At 38.7% G+C, this 26,710-nt stretch overlaps 1 protein-coding gene and 1 long non-coding RNA gene across 3 annotated transcripts; one reads left to right on the forward strand and one right to left on the reverse strand.

Annotated features, from left to right (window-relative positions):
• Window positions 1–2,493: 2,493 nt before the first annotated feature.
• Window positions 2,494–26,650, reverse strand: LOC147647983 (uncharacterized). The gene is made up of 3 exons (XM_086868067.1): window positions 22,472–26,650; window positions 7,816–7,971; window positions 2,494–6,524 (listed from the first exon to the last, which is right to left on the reverse strand). The coding sequence occupies exon 1, from the start codon at window positions 23,566–23,568 to the stop codon at window positions 22,690–22,692; it is 879 nt and encodes a 292-aa protein (XP_086724193.1). The 5' UTR covers window positions 23,569–26,650; the 3' UTR covers window positions 2,494–6,524; window positions 7,816–7,971; window positions 22,472–22,689.
• LOC111941685 (uncharacterized) lies at window positions 2,582–11,070 on the forward strand. Of its 2 annotated transcripts, XR_015280538.1 has the most exons (4): window positions 2,582–2,893; window positions 4,779–6,730; window positions 9,451–9,563; window positions 10,603–11,070. It is a non-coding gene; the product is annotated as an uncharacterized LOC111941685 (long non-coding RNA). The 2 variants fall into 2 exon arrangements; XR_015280537.1 differs by lacking the exons at window positions 9,451–9,563; window positions 10,603–11,070 and having other exon boundaries at window positions 4,779–9,152.
• Window positions 26,651–26,710: the final 60 nt, after the last annotated feature.

The raw sequence follows: 26,710 nt of genomic DNA on the forward strand, positions 1-26,710 counted from the left end.
CTGGACAGGAGAAGCTTTGACCTCAGCTCCCTGTGGCCTCGCAGGGCCCAAAGGAGCCGCAGGAAAGGTGCAGAGAGACAATTGCCAAGGGCTGCAGGGCCAGGAGCCAGGGAATGGCTGCCAGTGGCAGAGGGCAGGGCTGGATCTTGGGATCCTGGGCAGCAATTGTTCCCTGGCAGGGTGGGCAGGCCCTGGCACAGGGTGCCCAGAGCAGCTGGGGCTGCCCCTGGATCCCTGGCAGTGCCCAAGGCCAGGCTGGACATTGGGGCTGGCAGCTCCTGGGACAGTGGAAGGTGCCCCTGCCATGGCAGGGGTGGCACTGAATGGGCTTTAAGTTCCCTTCCAACCCAGACCTTTTTGATTCTATGCAAGATGTTCACAAAAGTATCCCTTGCTGAGGACACTGGAAGAGAAACCCCAGTGTTTTCTGACAGATTGTCCCATGATCCCAGTGCAGATCCTTGTCTGAGTGATCTGCACTGAAAGCCTGACTGCAGCCTTGTCAGGGGTGAAGTGATTCATATGGATAAAAAGAGGAGGCCTTTCTGATTTACAAGGTGTCTGTGTTTGTTTACTTGGTTATTTGTATCATTTGAAAGAGTCTGTGACTATGTTGCTTGTTTTGGATGTTGTGAATATTGTGTTTGCATAGCTTCAGACAAAACTCAGTGTGACTGCAGATAATTGCAAAAGAGCAGCAAAATTAGAAAAAGCACAGTGATGCCCAACACGTGCAGTAAGCAGAATTACCTATCAGTTTCTTTCCCCTCCCTAACTGTGTTGCCTGGTTTATAGGTAAAATGGTTTATAGGAATGTTATAGGAATGTTAGGAGAGGCAGAAATACCTAGCTGTCACTATCTCTGATCACAAAGGCATTTCTGCTATGCAGAAAGATGTTGCAGAGCATGGCCAAGGCCAGAGGTGGCACAGGGAGTAGTCTGCCCAGAGCAAATCTAAGGATTGAAAGGTCTTGCCAGAGAGTTGAAACGTGACTGAGGAAAAAATCTGAGTTTGGAGGCAGTTGTTCCCTGTTCCCATGAAAGATAGGCACTTGTAATCATGAGATTAATAGGTTCTAAAATCCATCCTGCAGTTAGACCGCAGTGTTGTAACAGCAACAGCTGTACCCGTGCACTTTCACAGGAAAAACGAAATCTAGGAGACAGATTTTCCCCAACTGCCCCGATAATTTGTGAGGGAAGCATGTTTGTTAGTGAGACAACAGCTTGAACTCTGATCTATTGATTATGGTTGCAAAATTTTGACAATATCATAAAAAAATTCTCCAAGTTTAGAGGCAATTATGTACCTGAATCAGTCTGGAGTCACAATAACCAAATTACCTAGACTGACTAGGCAGCAGGAGCATTTTTTCTCCCCTCTGCCAAAGTTCTTCTTCTTCTGGATTTGACAGAAATTGAGCAATAATTTGCTGAAATAGGGTTTTCTGCATCTTTGCTGCAAAGCTTTGTGTATATAAAACACGTTTAAAGCTGTTGGCAGATAAGCAATAAAGATAGCCAAACTTAGATTCACATAAAACTCCATCATATATCCACAAAGTCACCTGAGTGATACTTTCAATATGCTAGGTACTGATACAGCTGAGGCTGAGCTGGAATCTCTGCATCTCATCTGTCCATTCACTAGCATAGAGAACAGGAGTGCAACTCTATCTTGCAGTGAAGTAGTATAGGATAGATACATAAACGAGAAAAAAAGAATAATAGAAGCCATTCCAGTGTGAGATGTGATGGAGCACAGCTCGGCCATATCACGTCTTTCCTTCCCTCTTGGGAAGAGGGCAAGCACAGAGAAATATCCAGACCAGATCAGCAATGCACAACAGCTCCTCCACGTACCAGGGGAGTGTTCCACCAGGCACAGGCTGCCAATTTATTGGTCTTCTTGTAGTGGATGAAAGATGTGGAGGATAGAAGAAATAAATCCACCTGAGAATCTGGCCCTGGAGTATTTAGGGGTCATATCGTGTGATTGGGATTTTCATACCTCTATTGACTTCACAAAGCCAATAGAAAATATATATAGAGATGGGAAAGGAAGAAGTAGAATCCCCAGACCGCACTGTCTCTCTCAGGTCTGGTGTGATATCCTTCGTTTTGTCTTTTCAATGCTTCTTCATCTCTCTACAGAAGCTGTAAGTGTATATTAGGGTCTCTGCTTTGCAGCCTGAGTGCAAGTAAAGGCTCCAGTCTGTACATGTCTGGGAAAAAAAGTCTTACAGGCTTTTTCTCGACAATTCAATTTTTATTCCAGGTGTTTCTGTAAGAGAGATCGTTCTCTGTTGTGTAGGCAAAATGCCATATGAAGCAAGTCAGGAGGGATCTTTCTTTTATAATGCCCTATGTTTCATTACACTCTGGCAAGCAAAGCGTGTTTTATGGCTTTTATTTTATTTCCTGAACCATTTTACTGATAGAGGTGAGAAAAAGCTCTTCAGATAAGAAACAATGAATGAAAAAATAAAAAGCAAAGTGACAGTAACTTTTCCACAGGCGTAAGAGGAGCAGATACTAGGAAAGTTCACAGACAATATTTGGGGGAGCTGTCAACTCCCTGGAGGGCAGGGAGGCCCTGCAGAGAGGCCGTGAGAAAGGAGAGGCCTGGGCCAGCCCCAACCGTGTGAGGTTTAACGAGGGAAGGAGCCGGATTGTGCCCTGGGATGGGATAACCCCGCATGTAGGGACAGACTGGGGAACGAGAGGCTGGAAAGCAGAGCCAGGGAAAGGGACCGGGGCTCCCGGTCAGTGGCCGTGCCCTGGGGCCGGGAGGGACATCCCTGTCCTGGGGCACCGGGCCCAGCAGGGCCGGCCCGGCCAGGGAGGGATTGTCCCGCTCTGCTCTGGGCTGGGGCGGCCTCACCTGGAACGGTGAGTGCAGTTCTGGGCCTGACAGAATAAAAATGACATGAAACTGTCAGAGATGTGCAAAGGAGGGCCATGGGGATGGAGAAGGGCCTGGAGGGGCCGCGTGAGGAGCAGCTGAGGGCACTTGGTCTATTGAGATGGAGGAGAGTGAGGGGAGACCTCACTGCAGTTCTGCAGCTTCCTGCTGAGGGGAAGAGGAGGGACAGGCACTGATCTCTGCTCTGTGACCAGGGACAGGGCCCAGGGAATGGCCTGAAGTTGTGTCAGAGAGATTTAGGCTGGATATCAGGAAAAGGTTCTTCCCACACAGGGTCACTGAACAGTGAGCTCCCCAAGGAGTGGATCAAGGCTGAGATCAAGGAGTGTTCAGACAATGTTCTCGGGCACAGGTGTGACTCTTGGGGATGGATCTGGGCATGGCTAGGAGCTGGACTCGATGTTCTTTGCATATCCCTTCCAACTCAGCATGCTCTGTGGTACTGTGAACATCATTTAAATACGAAAATCTCTCAAAATTTGAAACATTTACTGCTGAATCAGTGGCTCTTCCAGGGGCATCACCCTCTTTCCACACAGAGTGCACACGTTTGCTTTCTCTGCTTGTACCAGCAATACCTCTAAAATCTTCAGGAAGCAGTGTTTTATGTTATTCTGATCTTCAGTGTTTCTCTAATACCCCCCAATAGCTTATGTTTGCAGTCAGGAAACATCCTTCATCACAAAAAGCAGGACAAGGCTGACCACCCCTCTACAGCAGAGTGCTTCCAGCCACTGCAAGATACAAGCAGATAAACCTTGTTTTTTACAAAAAAAAAAAAAAAAAAAAGCTCTCCCTCTAAATAATACTATGCTCATATTTGGGCAATAATCTCAGAGGGTTTGTTCGCAGTATGACTGGATAGTTTGTACCAAAATTGTAATCAAAATTTTTGTACACATCACTCATACATACACTATGAAAGCCAGAATCCATCTGTCTGGATCAGAGGAAAGGTTCTCCTGGGAGCTCCAGCTTGTTGCCTAATGCAGGAGCTCCTTCTATTGGCAGACAAATTGAGTTAGAATGGGAAAAAGTTACCTGATAAAAGGGGAGTAAAGATAGTTTTTGATGCAAATTTTAAGCTTAAGATGAACTCCTATTAAACACAACTATATACATCAACTGTTAAGAGCCTAGAGGAAATGCTGCACTGAAATTAATTTAATTTTGTAATGAAAGAATGAAAGCTTGAACCTTACTGTTAAAACATTCATTTTAAATAAGTGATTAGCAATTCCCTGTTAGATCCTCAGCAAATCTTGTTCTTAGATCTTTGAGCTGCAAAGCTATGATTAAATATGATATGAAAAGGGCCTATTATGGTGAGTAATACCTTTTTTTAGTAGTCATATTTTGTTCATCTAGGCATCTTTTGATCATATAAAAAGATTTTGCCAGTAATAAGAGAAAATTTTTTGAACATTTTTTCTGTTGGTATCACTCAGAGGATTTGTTTTGTCAGGTCAGTAAAATTCCCAGGGTAATCCCAAAGTAACTGCTGCCACTTAGTATAAGGTTTAAGAGTTTACCAATGTTAAGGTCAGTTTTAAAGGATATTTAAGGGTCAGTATTGTGCAAACTGATGCAGTACTGGCATTGATTGTGGAGGAGCATGGAGGAGCATGGCTGTGGAGCATTAATCTAAAACTAGGCTGTTTTGTCATCTGAAATTAAAAACAAGGTTCTCATCAAACTTACAGTAAGTTATGGTCCTTATTTTTTGTTAACAGATTTCCATTGCCAGTGAAATCTGAGTTATCATTCCTAGCAGTCTGAAAAAGTGGAAAACCACTTCCAAATTTCAGTGTACAAATGCTGAAGACTAATCATGATTTTTTTTTTTTTCAGAGACAAATTTTGAAAAGTACAGACAGTGCTGCAATAGAACAGAGAAATATGAAAACAGAACCTGCAGCTGTTCTCTGCAAGTTGAACATGGGGATCAATGTGTTCAGGGAGAACCTTTTAAGTCTGGGCTCACCTCTCCTCACCAGTACTAGCAACTGAACAAGCTTTAATAACTATAGAATCTTTTCAATGTCTTCCAAAGGATATTAACTTCTTCCTTGACATCATGAAGACAAGCACCCTGTCAGAGGTCTAAAGAAAATTCATTTACACATTTCTTAAAATCTCAAACCTTCAAATAGAGACTTGATTTCATGCAAGATTTTTGCACGGTTTTGAGGAGCTGTCTCAATACCAATTAACTCACAAGGTTACTCTGGCATGTGAAAAAAAAATACAATAATAGAACTCACAGTTACTAGTGTAGAGATATAAGATTTTAGGCTTCTCACAAAAAATGAGAACAAGTGTGACAAGTCACAGAATGAGTTGTCTTATACATCTGCTGAGTGGGAATGGAGAGCAGCAACACAAACAAATAATAACTTATAGCTCACATACTGTCTGATATGTTAACGACCTGATAAATTAAATACCAAGTAAAAATATCATAAAATAAAATAGTCCTATGTTGTCAAGACTTCTTCTTGGACTAGAAAGGCAATTCTGCTATATATATATGTGTGATTTAAGAACAGTAACTCAAACATCACAATGATTTTTTGATAAGCAGTCTCAGCCAGTCCATATTAAATTGATACCCTTCTGATGTCCCCTAAAAATTAAAAATAAATTATGAATAAGAGAAATTGTAAATTAGGCTGAGGATTCAAGCATATCTGGTCCAAGAATGTAATTACCTATTTCTAATTGCCATTCCAATCCCAAAGAAAATCTTCACTGAGTGGGAAAATATGGGTTGAATGTACTTAGAACAGTAAATGCTGGCCTTGGAAAATACAAATTTACAAAATACCCTGCATTTACATTACAGAGCAATATTTGCACTAGTTTTGATACCAGTTTTCAAACTGACTCAAAGTCACTGAACCAAGTGTATTCCACTTTCTATTCATGAACATTTTGGCAGTGAATTCAAGCATTCCAATGGTTGCACACCTGTGTGCAATAATGTAGTTTGGGATGCAGGACTGGACCACCCTAGCTGCAGTGCACTTACCTCTCCTGCTGCAGTGGAAATGGACACACCAAATCCTGCAATCACTCATCCAGGTGAGGCACACCTTCAGCACCAAAGCCATGAGAAACCATTTTGGGTGGGAAACACCAACTGCACGAGCCAGGATTTGAGCTGACCTACTCATACACTTGACTGCTCCATGAAAAGAATATTCACTGCCATGTGGAGTCTTCCTAAGGAACATGGCTGGAGTGAGAAACTCTGCTACAGACACCTTTAGAAACAGAGCTGAGTAATGTCGCTTAGAACATGCCTTGTTTTGTTGTGGTTGGGAGCAAGTGCATTACAGAGAGCATCAGAGATTTTGCTAATGAGGTTTCAGGAACTGTACATTCTCTGCTGATAATCAGGATATGGACTGCTTTCAGTTCCCAGGAAAACCTTAAGAGAAGAGCAAAAAACTCCTCAACATTGAGAAATGATGTCTCGTCCATGTGCCTTGTCCAAGCATGTTACAAGTAGGAATTCCTCTTCCACTTGAAGTCACTCACACCCTGCCTCCCTCTCCCATAAAAGGGTGCTTCCATTGCCTTGAAGATTTCAGGCTGAAAGAAAATTCATAGAATGGTTTGGCTTGGAAGCCCATCCAGTGCCAGTGGCAGGCCATCCAGACATGGCAGGGACACCTCCCAGTGTCCCCAGAGTTCCCAGCCCCAATGTCCAGCCTGGCCTTGGGCACTGCCAGGGATCCAGGGGCAGCCCCAGCTGCTCTGGGCACCCTGTGCCAGGGTCTCCCCACCCTCACAGCCAGGTATTCTTTCCCAATATCCCATCTATCCTTGCTCTCTGGCAGTGGGAACCATTCCCCCTTGTCTGGCACTCCAAACCGTGGAAATATTCTCTCTCCATCTTTCCCACAATTCCTCCAGACACTGGAAGCTTGCAATGAGGTTACTCTAAAGCTTCTTCTCTCCAGGCTGAACAATTATCCCAGTGTTGCATTTTTTTTGTGGAAGGACTCCACAGAATTTGTCCTTTGCTGACCACAGAATTGAGAACATTGCCCCTACAAAATAGGCCCTCTTGCCCATTAGGCATTACACTCTGTTTTAAAATGCAATAGTTTCAGTGAGAAAACAGACAGATATCATTTAAATAGGTTCCCTGTCATCCCAAAACACCACCTTAGACTAATGCATATCTTCAGTATCAAAATAAGTGAACTGTGAGCTTTGGTGGAGGGGGATGGTTCACCTGCAAGTAGACACCCACCCTCAGTGAAGAAAATAAGTTTTCTTATGAAATTTTCACTAATGCCTATATTCCAAGTTGGTGATTGTTGGAATGTTGTTTTTTTAAAGTCCAGGAACAATGTCACTGTTCCACTTGGGCAATGATTCAGCTAAGGAATGTTCCGAGGCTGTCAGGGGATGACCGATAATCTCTCATTCCCTTCCTTAGTCAAACAGAAGTTCCTGTACAGACACTCCCCATCTAAATCATGCAGGAGTTTCTAGAATAGACAAAGGATGCTTCACTGCTCAGCCCATTACTCAAAGTCTGGGGGATATCAGGAATTCCTGGGATTCTACAGCAGCTTGAGGACAGGGCAGTGTGTGGGATGTACTACCACAACAATGCAGTACATGTGAAGACTGCCTTTCTTAATTCCAAATAAGTTAACATGAGAGTTTCTGTTAGTCTTTTATTTTGAATAAATCAAAACATTTTCATCTGCTAAGTTATGGCATAAATTCAGTAAATAACCAAGTTAATGAAGCAGCAATAAAAAAAAACAAACAAACAAAAAAACAAAAAATCAAACGCCGAACCAAACTAAACACAAATAACCTGACAGATAAAAAGGATCTGCAAGACCATGCTGAGACAACTCACCATGTGCGCTTGCCAGGATTCCTCAATAGCTCATGCTCCACTCATATTCTCTGTTCTGTCTCCAGATCACCATGGTCCTTTCATGTCAAAATCAGATTTTTCCAGAGATCCTGGCTGGTGTTTCTTTAAATCTCTGGGCACCCAGCCCAAATGTGCCTGGGGGAAGAAACTTACATCAAGAGCTGTCAAAGGTCATGCTGGTGGCAACTCTTTCTCTGGAAAGGACCTCAGACGAAACTACAAGTTTTCTGTCCAGCTCTAAATGAGATGTTATTTCACCTCTTCCAGCTTCTTTTGGGGTTTAGCAATGAATTTCTCTTTCTAGTCTTGCCATTTTCCACTGGAAGTTTCCCATATTTAGGAGGAAAATGTAGAAATTAAATACACTGCAAATTCTCTCTTAAACGAGACTGTGATGAAATAAACAGGGGGAAAAAGAATTAAAAGGAAGTCAGAAAGTATATTATTCTTTCCTAGGTTTTGCATGTGCAATTCATTCTGAGGCAGCCTTTTTTAGGTTTTCTCTGTGTGTCCTGCTCTCTAAAATGGCTGAAGAGCTGTACATCCTACCCTTGGATGGAAAGCCCACCTTCAAGGACAACAGTTCGGAGTGTGGTGGCCCATCCTCACAGAACTGGAGCTGAAGAAGGTGGCAGTATGAAAAAAAAAGGGGAAGAAAATTGCCATCATTTTGTTCCTTGAATGGATTACAAATGAATGTTTTTAAGAGCAGAGAGCATTGTTTATCTCTAAGGGGGTACAGCACCATGAGAAAGTACTTGCAGCAGAAGAGACTCCTGAAATCAGCCTTTCCTCTAAAATTATGGATTTTACTTCAATCACCAATAGCCCGAGAATTTTAACCTAATGTGTCTAACACACATTTTCAAGGGGTACTTAAAATCAGAAAGTGGAAACAATGGAAAATTTCTGAATTAATTTAAATTCCAGTCTTTGATTATGTTTAAGGAATTAGCTGAGCAGCAAACAGGAACTGCAGAATACCTATGAACTATAGTTGAATTACATCATGAGCATAATGTTGCAGTTAAATAAGTACTACACAAAACCATTAACTATCAAGACCACACTACTCTTTTTTCTATTTCTTTTTGAAAATCTGCACTCAGGGTTTTAGCACTGAACCACAGGGCTGTTAAGCTGTAATAAAATATTGTATCAGGAAAAGCTAGAACGAGCTGTAATAATGAAACCTTGATTATAGGATGTACAGAGCGATAATATCTATCAGATAACCTTTCTTTACCTAATTTGTGTAGGATTTTTTGCTACATTTGTGCTTGTAAGTGGAGAAGTAAAAATTATCTTCATTTTAATCAAGCTTCAGTGATTTTAGTTTGCTCGGATTCCCCTTTTTCTGTAATTATGAAGACATTTGTTTCCAGCCTTACATTTCAGTAATGAAAAAATCAGTGTGGGAAAAAGAGATTATATGAAGAATTTTATGTAAGTGATTTGCAGTAAATAGTTGCAAAGCTCATGAGTATTGTGTGGGAATTTGTGTGTTTCAGAAAAACAGGAACCAGAGAAGCCATAAGCAAAATAATTTTCTCCTTTATTTCAGCAATTGACTGGAGATTAGAGAAAAATAGCCACTAATCTTTCATCCCACAGGCCAGCAGCAGGAACTGCCGTGTTCTGTGACTGCAGAAGGAAGGATCAAAATTCACAGGAAAAGTGGCAGGTCCTGATGCTCAGACACATCCTCGTTACAGCAGCGATTTGAGGTCAATCACACGAAATACATCCCATACTCTCAATCCTTTAGATCTGAAGTGTAAAATACAAGGAAATATTTATTTCTGGGATTGCCATTCTCTTTTGGAGTGACTTTTACTTTTGATGGCACATTCCTGTGCAAACCACCAAAGCAACTTCATCACAGGCTTTTTCTCACACATTTTATTACAGGCTGGAGTTAAAGCTATAAATGCTGTATTAACCTTGATCAACATTTCTTCACAAATAAACTCTGAAAAACTCCTTACCTTCACCTGCTTTTTTGAGTGAAAGGAAAAATGGGAGGGAATAAAAATATTATATTTGAAAACTTAAGTGCTAATGGTGTTGCTGACTAGGACACCGTAAGAACATAAGCCTAGCTTTTTTGAGGAAACTGCTTTTGTAAACTAAAAAACAGCCAGCATTTTATTTGCACAGTTTTCAGCAAAAAAGATAATATTACAATTTTCTAAAACATGTGGGAAAGAATACCTGAGCTCTGCTTTTCTGAACATTAATCTGGAGCATCTTCAGACTTGAATAATATACACAGGCCAATAATAAATATTTCTGTACTCATTGCCTGGTTTTTACTTGGCTTTTGGTTAATGCTAGTTCTACTAAAATAGAGTTTAGATGAATTCCACTATTAGATGACTATTATTTTTTAGTAGGAAACCAAAGATGAAAACTGATTAACAAATACTCCTAATTATCAGGTTGCAAAAATAAACATATTTTAAGATAAAGACACTACTTTCAGAAACCTTGCAAAAAGTTACTGGTGCACCAAGAGCTTACTTTCCTTTGAAGTACAATAATTATATAATTGGATTGCCTGTATAAGTGTGATTATTTTTTAGTAGGCATTTAATACTACTTTCATGAATTTTTCAGTCAGTAGAGAATGTATTTCTTGTCCTTCCACATGTGTTTAATTAAAGGCTTTGAATATAGTTTAAGCCTCTCCATACTGGCAGACTTCATTGAACTTAATTTGTTTTATCTTGCTTCATCCATTATTTTTTCCATTTCCTTGCCTAGATTTTCACAAGACTGGTGAGCATTTCTGTGGTGGAGGAAAACAGGAATTATATTACTAATCACAGAGTCTTACAGTCTTTGAAGAAATGTGGGATTCTGGGATCCCCTAGCACTGAAGGAAAAGATGGAATTATTTACATGCAACTATGAAAAGTCTGTGGGACATTGAACAAAGATGAAAAAGAGAAATTCCACTTCTCCAGTTAAGGTAGGATGGACATCTCCTGCTCATGGATTTTGTGGAAAAGCTTCAGGAAAGGGTTGAACTCCTCAAATAACATGGAGAAATTGCAAATTCATGCTTCAAGCCTCTGCTCTCACACATATCCAAATAATTGTAAAAAACTATAAGCTGAGAAGAATATTTATGAACTCAGTCCATTAACAGGATCTAAACATTGTAATTTCTGGAAAACTTACAGTGTCAAACAAAGCCATTAAAAATCTAAGATAATAAGCTTTGAGGGAGTTTGGGAGTTGGGTTTTTGAAATTTGTTTTGTTTTGTTTTAACTTACAAGCATGGTAAAGGTTTTGGTTTTAATCTGTAGTTGTATTTGCTAGACTTTCACTGTTGCTTACACCTTTTTTTTGTAAGAAACTAGACAGAGGTCACGTTTGCATGACATCTGTGATGTTTCAAAATTTGTAAGTGAACACAAACTAAATGAGATATAATGCACATTAAACAAAACAAACAAGAAAAAAAAAAAAAAAAAACCCACAAAACCAAAAAACAAACAAACAAAAAATAAACAAAAAATCAGAGTAAAGCTGAGAAATTTATGGTGTAATTCTAAGTGGAATGATTTACTGAGTAAATCATGGTTGGGATGATCAGTGACCTTTCCCAGCACAGACATTTCTTTCTTCACATGAACCTAAGCAAGAATACACAACTGGGCCCATTTTCTTACACAACTGTGCCTCAAAATGCAGGAACCTTTTCAGATCCCTCAGAGGAAAGTGCTGCTTGGAGCAATATTCTGGATGCACCCAGTAACAAAATCCTAGATGGTGGTAGTTCATTTACACTTGATAATCATGACATGATAAATCTTCAGTCCAACATGTAAAAGGTAGTCCATTAAGTGCTAATATTCTATACCATAAAATATGATATACTTACATGACTTTCTGGATGGGATTAGTGACATTTTGTGTATAATTTGCATATGCAAATTGCATATTTCTATGCCTGCTGTAAAGTTTAATTTTTTTGCCTATAAAACATGCAATAACACTTTGCTACATGACTTTATGGGTAGGTGTGGTATTAAGAGGAAAAATGCCTTTACTAAACCCAGAAGTTAAAAACTCTTACTGATATAAGACAGCGCTGCTCAGTGCAGTCCCATTAACCACCATCAACATGAACTCCATACCCAGAACATATTTCATTTCATCTGCCAGTTCCTGTTGACTTTTTTTTTTTTTTGGCAGCAATTCTGATAGTTACCACCATCAAACAAGAACCCAAAGAAATTATAAATCACATTATCACATGATAAATAATACTAGAGGAATCCAGGGGCTGGGAAAAGTTGGGTCTCCAGTGCATCATAGGCCAGAAGGAGTTCCCATAATTTATTCTTCCCAAACAGAGACTCAACACATAACTTTTTAAGGATGGGGTTTTAATTGAACTGTCTGACAACTACTTTAGCTGACTGGTTTGACGGTATCTGAAGGAAAAACATCACACAGATCTGGCAAAACTGCTCAGCCAGGTTTTTGTGGGGATTATCTCTGATGGGATTTGATTCACCTCTGGTTTCAGTGCAGCAGCCACGCACACTGATGCTGACAGCTTGTCACATTTACAGCATAAGTTTCTTGTAGAAAACCTGTGCTCCTCAGCAGGAGCACACTGCTCTGAAAAACACCTGTTTTTTGTGTGTTTATCCCTGACTGTAATCTAAGTGAAAATTAGGAAGCCAGAGCTCTGCTTTTGGAACAGGAATCTACAGACTTCTGTCTGAAACTAAAAAAAAAAATACAAATTCCAATGTCACAGAAACTGGGGCTAATTCTAGACAGGATCCACACAGTTGCTTTTTTTCACAAAAGAGAGCACAATGCAATTATGTAGTAGGAACATATTAATTATGCAATAAATAGTAAATATCCCATAGCAATAGTAAAAACAATAGTAATACGAGCAGTGATTACAAGACTAAGAGCAAGACTAAGATTAGGTAAGTAATAACAATTAAAATATGAACAGTAAGTGGAGTAATTACACAGTAAACCATGCACTATATGAAGGCAAAGGTCAAGATTCAATAAACTCCATATGAACTGTCTCCCACACATGGCTGAAGCCCAGATGGCTTTATTGAACTCCTAGACAGATAAAACTTTTTATCCATGAAGAGTGTAACATTAATATCTTCATTGATTCTCCTTTCTTCAGCATTTAGTCCAAATAATGAGTAGTTAATACTAGTGACATATAGATTGTGCTTAGGCTACCCAGGAGACACTTAGGTTGCCAGTATTTTTACAATTTAAAGCAAAACATCATTATTATGCAACCTCCAGTCTTTGTAATAAAATAGAAAAACAACATAAAAATATGCAGAAGTAAGTAAAAGAGGTATCTAAGTACAAAGAGTTGTAAGCATTTTAAATACAGAGGGAACCAGCTAGGTCTGAGATAATAGTACAGTTTAAGAAAAGATAAAGAGAGAAGCAACTGACATCTGTCCTCTGAAGCAACCATTCTCAGTTTCCTTCTCTTTAAATAAAGCTTGAGCCCAGACTCTCAGCAGTTTCCCGTCTGTGCAGAAAGATGGGAGCTATTATTTCCTCATCAGAACTTTCTGAGAGGATTACTCATTTTGTTATAAACTATTGTGATGCCAAGTGGTGGCACTCAGGAAGCAATGACAGGAAATCATCCTAATGCCCGTGCGTAATGCTTTTAAAAAATTCTGCCCATAAAGTCAATCTCCTCTGTCATTTGCTGTAGTTTCCAGCACAATTTAGTGAACACTGGGTCTTTTACTGCTGTTTCTGATACTGTGAGTAAAGTCATTGGCACAGCTTTCCCAAGGAACATTTGAGATATTCCTTATCTACTGAAATGTTCAAGTGGAAAATCAACAGGCAGATGGTAGGAGATAATAATATTTTAATGAGAGCAGAAACTCAGCCTATATAGTTGCATGCCATTAAATTATTCAATATTTTGTAGCTAGACACAATAAAACAGTAGTTATTTATGCCAGAGACATTAGAGGGTTTTGTAAAATAAACCTAAGACAAAAAAATTCCACTTGTGATATTACAGGTGCCAATGAGCTTATTGATACAACAACATCAAACAACAGGGTAACTATAAACAAACACATAAACCTAACTATAAACCACCACAAAAAAAAAAATAACACCAAAAATCCAAGATGTTTTCTAAATTAGTTTTTACAAGTGACAACGATAATGCAAATGTAGCTGTGAAATGGAATAAGGATCTTACAGCAGCTACCTAGACTCCTCAAAATGCCAGTCAGAGTTGCTGGGATGAAAGCTGCAAGATGCCTGCTGGTTACCCGATAATCAGAGAACCATCAGTCAAAAGCACATTGCCTTAAGATCTTTAGCATTTTGAGAAAGTAAATGAACAAACACGCAAAGGATTCTCTCTCAAGAGAACTAGGACATGTTTCTGCTACAAAATTTTAATTGGGTAGCAAAAACTGTGTTTATTCAGACAGTTTTGCTGAATATTTTGCCAATATTTTTTTCCTCCAGGGTGCACATCAGGTGGGTCACTTTGTTGTTTTGCTGCTCCTCTTGTCTGAGGTACTTCTACCTCTCTTTTACCTTATCAGCACATATGAATTACCTGAGTGTGTGGATTCCAACATTAGAAAAGGAAGGGGCAGGAGGTTGTCACTCACATTTCCTCTCCTCTTTTCAAAGAAAACTCTGAGATTCAGAAATCTTGACTAGTGGAATTTGGCTTACTCACAGTGAATTTAACACAAATTTCATCGTGTTCTTTCGAAATGATATGGCATTATTTCAAAATGCGGTGATTGACAGAGCCTGGTGGCAGAGAAAAACAGGTACAAGCTGCAAGGTTTGAAACTGCAGTTAGATGAAAGGAGAAACTTTCTGACTCTGGGACTGGTTAAATATTGCAGCACTTTTCCATAGATGCTGTGAAGCAGTCATCCTTGAAAATATTCAGATCTCACCTGGGTGAGGCCCAGACAAATCTGATAAATGTTACCCCTGCTCTGCTAACAGAGATGAGATGACTTTAGGGATTCACAGTGTCCCTCCAAACATATAAACTTTTTTTTATGCCCAGTGGAATCAGTAACATGCCAGACAAATTGCTTCAGTGAATCACAAGCCACTAAGAAGCAACGATTTTTTAAAATTTTCTTTTTCAGAAAGTTTTTTTCAGATGTGCACACTGCAAGCATGGACACAAACATGAGGTGTATGAATTCTTTTGCTCCTTCTTAGCAGAATTTTGCACTACTGATCAGAAAGCCTTGACCAGCTGTGAGGAATAAAAAAATATGTTTGGTCAGACAGATGGTCTCATTTCGAGATGATGATTAAGAGTTCTGGCATTTGATGTTCATTTGGTTGCACCCTTCTAGATTTTTTTATTTTAATAAAAAAATTCCTTTTACTTTCTACTGTTCTTGTAAACTGCATGTTTGCCAAAATTTTCATTAATTTCTAGAAGGCAACTGTTTATACTGTTACTTCTCCTACAAAAATAACACTACAAAATTCTTTTAAACTAGGTGGGTGATAAGCACAATTAGATGGTTCTTATTTTACAAAAAATGGGGCTGCGGCCTTAAGGGCTCATAATGTTAACATAGTAATTAATTATTACTTTTTGCTGTAAAATATATATTGCACTTTTACTGTCATCTTTACAAAGCACTTATTCCAGTGGAGAGCAAACTACCTCTGTGGAAATAGCATTTCAATGATCTGATTCAGAGTGTAAATCTGAAATTAAAAATCAGTCTCCATATTGCAAACAAAGTACTGAGGAATGTAAAAAAAAAGAGAGACATCATGACTCACACAGAGAATGTTGTTTAAAAGACACCCAGCCCAATTTCTTATTTGAGAAGTAATTTTTTTTTTTACTTTTGACTTTCATATCAACTGGCAATGAATTATACATTTTTTCTGGATTAACTGCTGTGTACATTCATTTCTGGTTTTCTGCAGAGCAAAGCAACACAAAAATTCACAGCAAACAAGAATAATAAGAGGGAAGATGATTTTTTGGCTTCAGTAGTAATCCTGAGGCTCTCAGGAGCCTCACCTCTGCCACATTATTTCAATTAACAGGAAAAATTTCCTTATTAGGTCTTTCAGCTCACTGTTCTAGAGGGTGCTGGAAAGATCACCATGTACCAATAATGATGCACCAGTTCTTCAGAGAAGTATCAGGAAAGTAAAAAGAAATCTAGAAAAACCAACAATACAAAATATTTTTTCATCTTCAGAAAAAAAATACCAAACAAATTTACTATTAATGGGAAAAAATGTATTGGGAAAGTCTTCTGTCATGGGGAGGCTGTGGAGCTCTAAAAGAATTCTCTTAACATCTACATATGCTATTCTCTAGAATACTGATTCACATTAACATAAAATAGTTCTGGTGATGTTATTCTGATTTCCTTTTCCCCTTCTGTTTAAATGTAGGTATGAATCTCTAAAATACTTGTAGCTTGAGCTATTCCTGAAGTTTAATGGCTTCTAACTACATGGAACAGTTTAAAAAGGAGAATAAAAACAAAAAGCAAATGTAGCATTTTGAAGGACACCACAAATCCTGCAAAATGAGTGAAAATTCCTAACCTGAATGCCATTTACAGTCAGTAGTAACAACCTCATCTTATTTTTTATCATTCCTGCCCTTTGTTTTGGAACAATTCAGTGGAAAGTAATTCATGTTTAGTGTGTCCCCTTTCACATAATTAATTCTAACATTTCAATAGGACCAGATAAAACATATTAACCCTCTTTGCTGACAGTTCTCTCCTGTTTATTTCTCTGCTATGTTTGTAGTTTTAACATAAAGATGGAAGTTTATATATTCTACCACTATATATAGTCAATGTAATTTAAATGTACAATTTAAATGTAACATGTTTATGTACATGTAAATGTACATTTAAATGTAATTGAAAACTATATCCATTCAATGGATTTGAATGCCGACATAAGTATAGAATATTAAATATTAATACAGAAGATGAAGAAATTTGTAGCAGATTTATGTATATGTGTCTGCATATACCAAAACACGTTTCCTGTTAAGGCCCTTCCCATGTGTAATATTTCAGTTAGAAACTTCACATTTAGGACTTTTCGGGTTTTTTCACATATTCTTTTGACTTCTCCTGCATATCCCTCTCCTGGCAACCAGACTATCTGCATGCTGCAAATAGCAAGAGCTCTCTCACAGAGGTCACTGGTCTACCAGGGAGAATATCAGGTATTTCTGAATATTGAGCAAAACAACATTTGACATTATTAAAGGCATCCAGCAGTGCAAGACATTTTTATTACTTTGCATGGAGCAACACTATTTGAAGAAATGCCTGTACAAGGGCTAATGGAACTGCTTCAGATTGCACCTGGCACTAGGCACCCACAGAAATAAAATCTAAGGAAAAAAAATTATATTTATATATAAAATCAATTTGACAGAGGAAAAAAACGTTCAGTCAGAAATTATAGCTCTAGTTATCCCAATATATTTACCAGGTCTGAGAATCTGAGTGGTTTTTGCAAGAGAGCATTGACCACTGTACTTCATCAGCTGTATCAAGTGTTTTAAGTGTCTTAGTATACGTTCAAAATCCCAGAAAAACTGCAAGTTTTACAGATGGATCTATACAATATAGCTACGGAAACAGCTGAAAGGTAAACAAATGTGCCAGAAATATAATTAAGATAAAATAGGCAGAACCATTTACCTTTAGATTTAATTTTGGGAGCTCTTTCTGCAGAAAAAGTCACGTATTTATTTATTCTGTTACCTGTCTTTTTCAGTTTGTTTTTCTGTAGACCCACTGTGCTAATTATAGAAAACCCTGGTATTATTAGATATTTATAATCCCCTGGTAACACCTTCTAATCTCTCCATTTCCCCAGATAACAACCTCAAAGCTCTGCAGACTCTATTCTTTTAATCACTTCCCACGTAACAGCACTGCAGTCCATGACTAAATACAGCCTTTGAGAAACACCTGGATGCAAATAATCCTCACTCACACCTTGTCTCTCTTCCACATCACATTCCCTTCCAGCATTTCCTTCCCAGATCCTCTCCTGTTCTGAGAACACTCCAGCCCAATGGGAGCTTCTCTGTTCTTGAAACATCCCCCAACTTTCAACAATTCTCAAAGAAACAAGCAAATGTGACCTATTTCCAAAATTTCCACAGACTGCAATCTTTGCAACCAGCCCTGTCTCATTTACACCTTTCCCATGATTTTCTTGACTTGACCATGAATCAGCTTTACAAAGCTGCAAAATTCTTCAGTGTCCTGATTTTTAACGTTTTTCCTTACTATTTCTGTCATTAATGGCTGTTCTTTCTTCCATTGTCTTCTCAGCATGATCTATCTGCATTTTATTTTTTGCCAGTTTTAATGCCATAGGTATGATAAATCCAAGAAAAAAGCGAAAGAAGTTAATTACAGAACTACACCTCCTTTAAAAATATCACTTGACCTTGAAATAAAAAAAAAAAAAAATTAAAAAAGCCAACAAACCAGAAATCAGTCCTTTCTAATTTTTGTGGTCCCAGGGGGAAAAAAGGGCCTGAGGAAAGTAGCCTTTTACCACCACAGAAATCATTTTGCACACAACAATACCCTTGGCTGATTTTAATCGGGATTTCTCCGTGGCCTTCACGAGGAAATTGCTCTCCTCCAACGAGCTAATGACTTCCTCATTTCAGCTGCTAATGGATTTTTCCTCCTCGACCTTGGGGACGTCCCCACTTTTGTGGACCTCTCCATCTCCCAGCAGACCACTGGCCCTGTGTTTGTGGGATGTTTGCCACAACACAGTTCCAGTAACCTCATTTCATCTCTCTCGTGTCACCTGCTCCTTACCAGCATCTCTTCTACTTTACAAACAACTTTGATGTTGCTTTAAATCATGATTTTTCACTTTTTTAAAAAAATCATTATTTTTGCCACACTTACTAGTGGCTATTCACGTGCTCTGAGCTTTATCACCATATTTTCTTAGACGCATCTTTACATATTTCAAGTAAATAAAAATGTTAAGATGCCACATATATTTACTGTTAATAAATAAAGGGGACCACTTGCACTAAATATTGTGGTTTGTGTTATATTTTGGGTTTGGTCTTTGTTTTATTTTATTTTCAGAAAAATCTAAGCATCACTACAAGTCATTCTCTCTCTAAGCACATAATGTTAAAATCACAAGTTAAACTCTGTTTAGATAGTTAAGACAAAAGGATTAAATCTCAACACTGAAATTCTGGAAGTAATAGTAAAAAAACCCACAATCAGTTCTTGAATATTCTTTGTCTTTCAACTACTGTGAACAAAACCAGAAAACATTTATATTTCAGGTCAACAGACAAACTTTAAAGTTCCCAAGCATTTAAGAAAGGATAATAACACAATAATGAGTATAAGGAAAATAATTCTGGATATCACAGGAAAGTGAGCAGCACACCCCCAGCAGTCTGTCAGTGGGACTGGGAGGAGCTTTAGTGGAAGAATTGTAAGAAATAGAGGAGTGTGGCAGTGGGTCAGTCCTAGGAGGGAAGCAGATGAAGGCTGTAGCACTACAGGACTGGTAGGTGCAAAAATACTCATCTCTTTCCTTTCCTGAGTGCCAGTGACACTTTTATTAACAAGACCTTGTGACTACTCCCTGGCTGTGACCAATTTTCTGCGCTCATAACACCCTGTCTGATTAAAAATTAGATGCTGCCTTTGGACAGCAGCCCGCAGTGCTTGGAGAAAAACTCTGCTCACTAAAATGAAGGAGGATCAGGCTGGCAAAACCTGAGTGAACTCTTTATGGGCATTATTTGAGTGGATGACAACCCTGTCTTCAAATGGATGACAGCAGCCTGCTCAGGAGATGTAGGTACCTAATTCCAATGTAAGAATCTGCTGAGCCAGAGGGATGTGGGCACCTGAATACAAATCAGAATTCAGCATCCCCAGGGACAGACTTTGTCTCTGCTTCTGTGCCTCATACCACAAAACATTCAGAAACAAGTGCAAGCTGTTCAACTCGTTATTACTCCAGTTTTTCTTTAGTTAGCAAAAATTACCAAATATATCTCTATGGAAAATTCATAATTTGCTTATTTTCCTTGTTATGGTAATAGGTTATACCAGTTTTTATTTTCTGAATAAAGATTTAGATTCATGCCAGAGTGAAAGCAAACAATGAACACTATGATCTTATACACAATTTAAGCAGGATTTCCCACATTAACTCGTCAAAAAATAAAGTTGAATATGTGGCTGGCCTGCCTACCATTTTCAATGTGGTTTTGGTTATATAGTGATTTAATATTGGGTCTTTTTTGAGACTTGGTTATTCCAATACAACAGCTTTTGCAAAATACTGCAAACTTGTAGCTTGTCTTACCAACAGTTTGAATATTTATACTTTTAAAGATATCCTTTCCTGAACATATGTGCTTAGAAAAAAAAATATTTTGAGTATTTTTAAAACCGTGCCTAAATACGGCTGATGTGTAGTTAAAAGTCAATCAGAATTAATTTTCAAGATATAACTTTGCAATCTTTGAAAATTTCCTTTTTTTATATGATCCTATGAGTAGTTATTAGTTAAGATTAAATGATCAGTATGTAAGGGGAGTGGGGTGAGGCGAGGTGGGTATGTTTTTAGATTTTTAGAGAAGTCAGAAATCACCATAGAAAGGTATTGTAGAGCCAAGTACTCTGAACTAGATCAGTGAGAGCAACAGGTAAATGCTTTCCTGAGAAACCAGATTCAATGTAAGCAGGGAGTGCTGTTTTTAACATTCAAAAGTCAAAAATTATAGTATACGGACTAGCCAAATCCATTTACTTCAACTTACAGACATTCTATGAATCATAATGTAAGGTTTACTTATAATATTCATAAGTTGGTTGTGACTTTCTGGTTATCAAAATCCTTTCATTCCTAGGAACCCAATCAAAACCTCATAATACTTTGAAAATTAAGATGTTCCTTTACTCTGGTATTAATTCCAAGGGCATAGGGGTAAACAAGCAACCATTTCAAAGGTAGACAGGATGCAGTCAAAAAGGTCTGTGGTGTTTGGTTGTTTTGCTCTGTGGTGTTATGGTATGTTTTGCTCATTTTAAAATGAGTTAAAAATATGATACATACTGATTCCTCCTCACATTTACATTGTGTGACTAGTCAGCTTCATAAACTTACATCATTTGATGTCATATTCAGAAAAAAAACAAAGCTACAGGCACATGCATGCAGATAAATGAAATGCTTATATTTCAGTTTATTTATATGGTCAATGCTTGGATTTTTTTCAAGGCTGGACAAGACAAATCCAGCTGATCTGATGCAGTGCTGGCAGTGTGACATCTCTTGTGACCACTGAAACTCAGCCAGGCAAATCAGTCAGAATATGGGTTGTTAAGCTGAATCAGGTACTTTAAGTTCTTCTTTTTACAGATAATGAACTTGAGTAATATAAATCCCCGTAATCTAACTTATCTGTTTGAAATGGAAGAGATTGTCATGCAGCAACGTCTATTCAAATACATCACACCAAGCATTAAACTGTATTTCCAAATAAAATAGGAATCTGTAAAGTAGGTACTGTACAGCCAGGATATTGTACTGAAATCAGACTTCTGTATGATATCATGTTTTTATGCCAATAGCTGCATATGTAGATGAAAAACAGATTATCAGAGTAACTAGAACCATACCTCATGTATTAACCATTTTTAATATTCTTTACAGATGTTTTGATGATCATTATGTGAGACAGGTGTCTGAAAAAAATCTTATTGTGTTAAACTTCCCATTACTCATAGCACCAGCGTAAGATATATATTTTTTTTACTGAGTCAAATTTTTTCCAGTGTTCAGAAGGAAACTTTGGATTTCCTACGCTCTCCTGTTGCTTTAAAAGCCCCCACATAAATGCAGATTTGAATAATAGCTGGTACCAAAAAGAACTTTTTTGCATAAAGTCCTACTGTGCCTTTCTATTCAGCATTCACATAAGTGCTCCAAAGTTTAGAGAGAGCATATTTCTTAACTGAAATCTCTTTGAAAGTGATCATAATTTTCTCTATTACAAGAAATGAGACACACAGTCTGATATAGACTGTGTCAGCAGGTAGAGATGACTTGGACACTCTTGTGCAAATTCTTTAATATTCCTCTCTCCTCGCATAGCCATGACCAAAAAAGGCTGTCACATTAAATTAAAGTGAACAGAAAGACATTAAATAGTTTTATCCACAATGAAAACACCATCACCAAAATTACAGAGAAGAGGTGTTCACATGAAATGATACGACACTCAAATACTTCTCTCAAAAAGTTTCTGCATTTCTTTATCTAATTAGAATGTCACACTGCAAAAATCAATGCCTCTCTAATGCTTTCCCTGCTTCAGTCATGGCTTTAAAAGGACATTTATTGCACAGGCAGCTGCTACTGATGACTAGCATCATTTCCCCATTCTATAGTTCAATTGCATACTCTCATAACACATTGTGACACAAGTCTCAAGCAGCCCTGTAATTTCCCCAAAATTACTGGGAATTTTGGGCAGGGCTGTTTGGAGTGAATTGGTATCATTCACAAAAATATACTCACATTATTGATATGACTTTGCTGTCGACTTCGTCTTATTAGTTCCAGTCACTTGTTTTTGCCAGCTTACAGCCCTTCACAATATCCTTCTCTAAACTGGAGAGGGATGGATTTAACGAGTGGGCTGCTGGATGGATAAGGAAGTGGATGGATGGTCACTTACATGGGGCAGGGGTAAACAGGTCAGAGCGCTGATGGACATCAGTGACCAGTGGTGTCCCTCAGGGTCTGTACTGGGACCAGTGTTGTTTAATCTCCAAACCAATGACACAGACAGGGATTGAGGCACCCTCAGCGGGTGGCACCGAGCTGAGGGCGCAGTGACACCCCTGAGGGACAGGATGGCATCCCGAGGGACCTGGGCACGCCAGGAGTGCCCCAGGGGATCTCAGGAGGTTTAACCCGGCCAGGGGCCGGCGCTGGCCCCGGCTCAGGGCAGCCCCGGGCCGGATCCAGGCCGGGCTGGGCAGAAGCAGCAGCCCCGCAGCAGCCCCGGGGGTGCCGTGGGGCAGAGGCGGGAGCCCCAAGGGCTGTGCTGGGCTGGGCCCCAGCGTGGGCAGCAGGGCAGGGGGGATTGTGCCCCTCTGCCCCTCAGCTGAGACCCCACCTGCAGAGCTGCCCCAGCCCGGGCCCGGCCCAGGGAGCAGCTGGAGCTGCTGGAACCGGCCCAGAGGAGGCTCCAGGATGAGCAGAGGGACGGAGCAGCTCTGCTGCCAGGAAAGGCTGCCACAGCTGCCATTGCTCAGCCCGGACAGGAGAAGCTTTGGCCTCAGCTCCCTGTGGCCTCGCAGGGCCCGAAGGAGCCGCAGGAAAGGTGCAGAGAGACAATTGCCAAGGGCTGCGGGGCCAGGAGCCAGGGAATGGCTGCCAGTGGCAGAGGGCAGGGCTGGATGGGATCTTGGGCAGCAATTGTTCCCTGGCAGGGTGGGCAGGCCCTGGCACAGGGTGCCCAGAGCAGCTGGGGCTGCCCCTGGATCCCTGGCAGTGCCCAAGGCCAGGCTGGACATTGGGGCTGGCAGCTCCTGGGACACTGCGAGCTGGCCCTGCCGTGCCTGGGGTGGGAATGGGTGGGCTCTGGGGTCCCTTCCAACCCAAACCATCCTAGGGTTCTGTGGTTCTACTCTAATTCTGCTAACTATGGCTCTGATCCATTCATTAATGCTTGACACACCATACCTTAAAAGCAAGTACAACTCCTCTAATTTCCCTCTAACTTCTGAAAGTCCTTTGTAAGAGAGGTGCAGATATCCATCTCTAAAAAGTAGCAACAAAGAGAGATTTTAAAATCATATAAAATAGCTCTGACAATGTACAAGGCTATTGGAGAGATCACCTTCCCTTGTATTTTCAGATTGATAAACCCCTCTGTCTGGAGTAGGAGGCAGGATTCATATGCTGGACATAAACAATGAAAAAGTACTTAGACCGCTCTTTAATTAATTTATTAATGCACATATTCTCTGCAGTTTCTGTAAACAATGGACAGGAACGTAGATCCACTGCAACACAGTGTAAAAATAATAAATAACCTACTGCCACCTGCTGCTCGTGAGTCTGGGCTGTCAAGTGGTGTCATTCCAGTTTGATTTACACTCGTTTTGTGGAAGGAGGAAACAGGCTCCTGCTGCAAACATATTTCCCTGCCTGAAAATACCCTGCATCTGAAAAAAACCTGCACAAAACTGTTCAGCACCACAATTTTTAAAAATTTACTTATCAAAAATTAATTACTAAAAAATGATAATTTATTAATTTCTTGATTATTTATTGCTTAAAATTTTTTGGGAAGTTCCTTTTCCCACAGAATATCAGTCATTATCTAGAAAAAATTATGGTTGCACAACAACATTGCACTTGTTTTTGATTCCAAGATTTTGAAAAACATTTGCTAAACTTTGGTAATCATTTATTTATAAGACATAAATGTTGGAGTAGCTCTGTAGAAAACAGACTATTTTTATTGTGAGCTTTACCAACTTTTTTTTTTGCCTTGAAAATCACTTTATTTGATCTCTTTTATCTCCATAACTAAGAATTTGTTAGCTTAATTAGATTTTTTTGCCTTAGAAATATATACATGGATTATCTGAGGTGAGTATTCAACATATTGTCTATTCTTTTGCATGATTAAATGGAGCAATATGATCCAAAAAAATGTCCTTGGAAAAATGAAATTATCAATTATGTTATAATTGTGATATTGTAAAATCCTGTTTATCTTTAAAAAGAACCCCTAAAATTCTGTGTTATGCATGGCTCCTATCTGCTACATTTTTAATTAGGGAATCCTTCTGTAGGAGCACAAATAACTCTGTTGTTGAAATTTATTTTTTTTTTGCCAACTAATCTTACTCATTATATTCTTGAGTACAGTCCATAACTGTGATGAAACAAGGATTATGATTTTCCTCTGTGATTCTGAACTGCTTTCTGACCACTTGACAACCTTGTGTAGCCACACTTCATCCTCGTGTTCCTCTCCGTGGAGTTAATTAACACAGTTTCACCTTTCTGAAGAGCTGTTATTGAGTGCAGGCTGCCTTTTGCTGTAAGATGATGTCAGCAAAGTAATTGTTAAAATATTTAAGGCTACTATTTGCTCTGGTACAAAATAAATGCACAAGCCATTGAATTATATAGGGGAAAAAAAAATGGAATAATCTAATAGAATTGTCTAGAATAACCCTACATACTTTGGTTGTGTATTTAAAATGGATTTTTGAAAATGTTCAATGTTGACCAAGCCCTCCTACCATTGGCCTCAATACCTTAATTTCAGTGAGAAAAACATTAGGTCAGTGCCGTGTGTTTCTTTATAATCCAGTAAGAGGTTTCTTTTCTGACATTGTGTGACAATACTGCCCCTAAAAAATATAGGAAAAACTATATTTCTACTCTGGAAAAAAGGGGCTTTAGCATTTGTGCTGCTCTAGTTTTCAACAGATGTGTCTGCTGTCTGATAATAAAAGTCAAAGCTCATGGAAAGGATCTTTTAATAAAAAGATATAATGACGTTATGAACACCAGAAATGCCTTGGAAGTTGTTTACCTGAATCTTTTGGACCATCTGGGAAAAAAATAAAGCTTTGATTTCCTGAGTAAGAAATGCTCCTATTTTAAAATGGATTGTCTAATTAAAATGAAGGACTTAGTGATTAAGTACATTGTTTTAGGACTAATATTTTTATTAAAAACAAGAAAATGATAGGCTAATAGCCTTCTCATACCTCCTTGTACCCAGCACTTCTCAAAGAATTCCCAGAATTAAGGTATTTTATGTGCAATATCTTCATAATTTATGTATAATATTGTCTACAAATCTACTCAGCGTTTAGAGACTCTCCTTCTAAAAAAGGAATCAGAAAATAACAGATCATGAAAAGCAACTTTATTTTCTGAATTAACATCAAATACTTCTAAACCTATTGCTGTGCAATGACAGCAATCCATGAATGGAAGAATTTTGGATAAGTATTTTGTGTATAGTTCTCAATACTTCTTGAACCTCCTACTCCAAAGCCTGCAATTACACTTTCTTCAATAATTATTGAAGAAAATTACATTTTCTTCAATTTTTGTAGTGGTGCAAGTTAGGGACACAAAAAAAAAAATCCTGAAAGACACAGCTAAGCACATATTTGGTCTTCAGAACTGATACTGGATTATTTCCAACTACAACTCTTTCTAATATCTCTGGAAGAAAATAATGGGTTAAAAAAAAGTCCCATAATTCTGAGTTAATGAATTTTTCCTCTCATTTTACTGAAAGACATAACAGTCACTTCAAAATAACAGACATCTTTTATTTCAGAACCTGATAAGAGTTCTTCTACTGGGGGAAGAACTAAAGTGGGAAAAGTCTATACAAAATAACCAAGAGGGCTATTACAATTTTACTGGAAGAAAAAATATCATGTGCTTCTTAAATCCACCTCAGGTATTTGGAAATTCGTGGATGCTGGATTTTCCCATTCTTCATGACCTAATTCTCTCACAAGTGTAAAGAAAATTTTCAACTTTTACAAATATCAGAAGCTAGACTCTGTAAGATTATGAAGACTGCAGTCCAGGGAAAACATTGTCTGGACCATTCTTTTCCAATTTACATTTTAACAACATTGTCTTGAATTACTGTTGTTAAAAAATAACAAGAAAACCTAATAATAATTAAAAAAAAATCTAAAAAAACCACTAAAAAATACCCCACCCAAAAAATTAACAACTCAACAACAAAAAATCCCC

This window comes from Cyanistes caeruleus, chromosome Z (genome assembly GCF_971803275.1).
Source record: "Cyanistes caeruleus chromosome Z, bCyaCae1.hap1.1, whole genome shotgun sequence".
In the NCBI taxonomy this organism is placed as follows: domain Eukaryota; kingdom Metazoa; phylum Chordata; class Aves; order Passeriformes; family Paridae; genus Cyanistes; species Cyanistes caeruleus.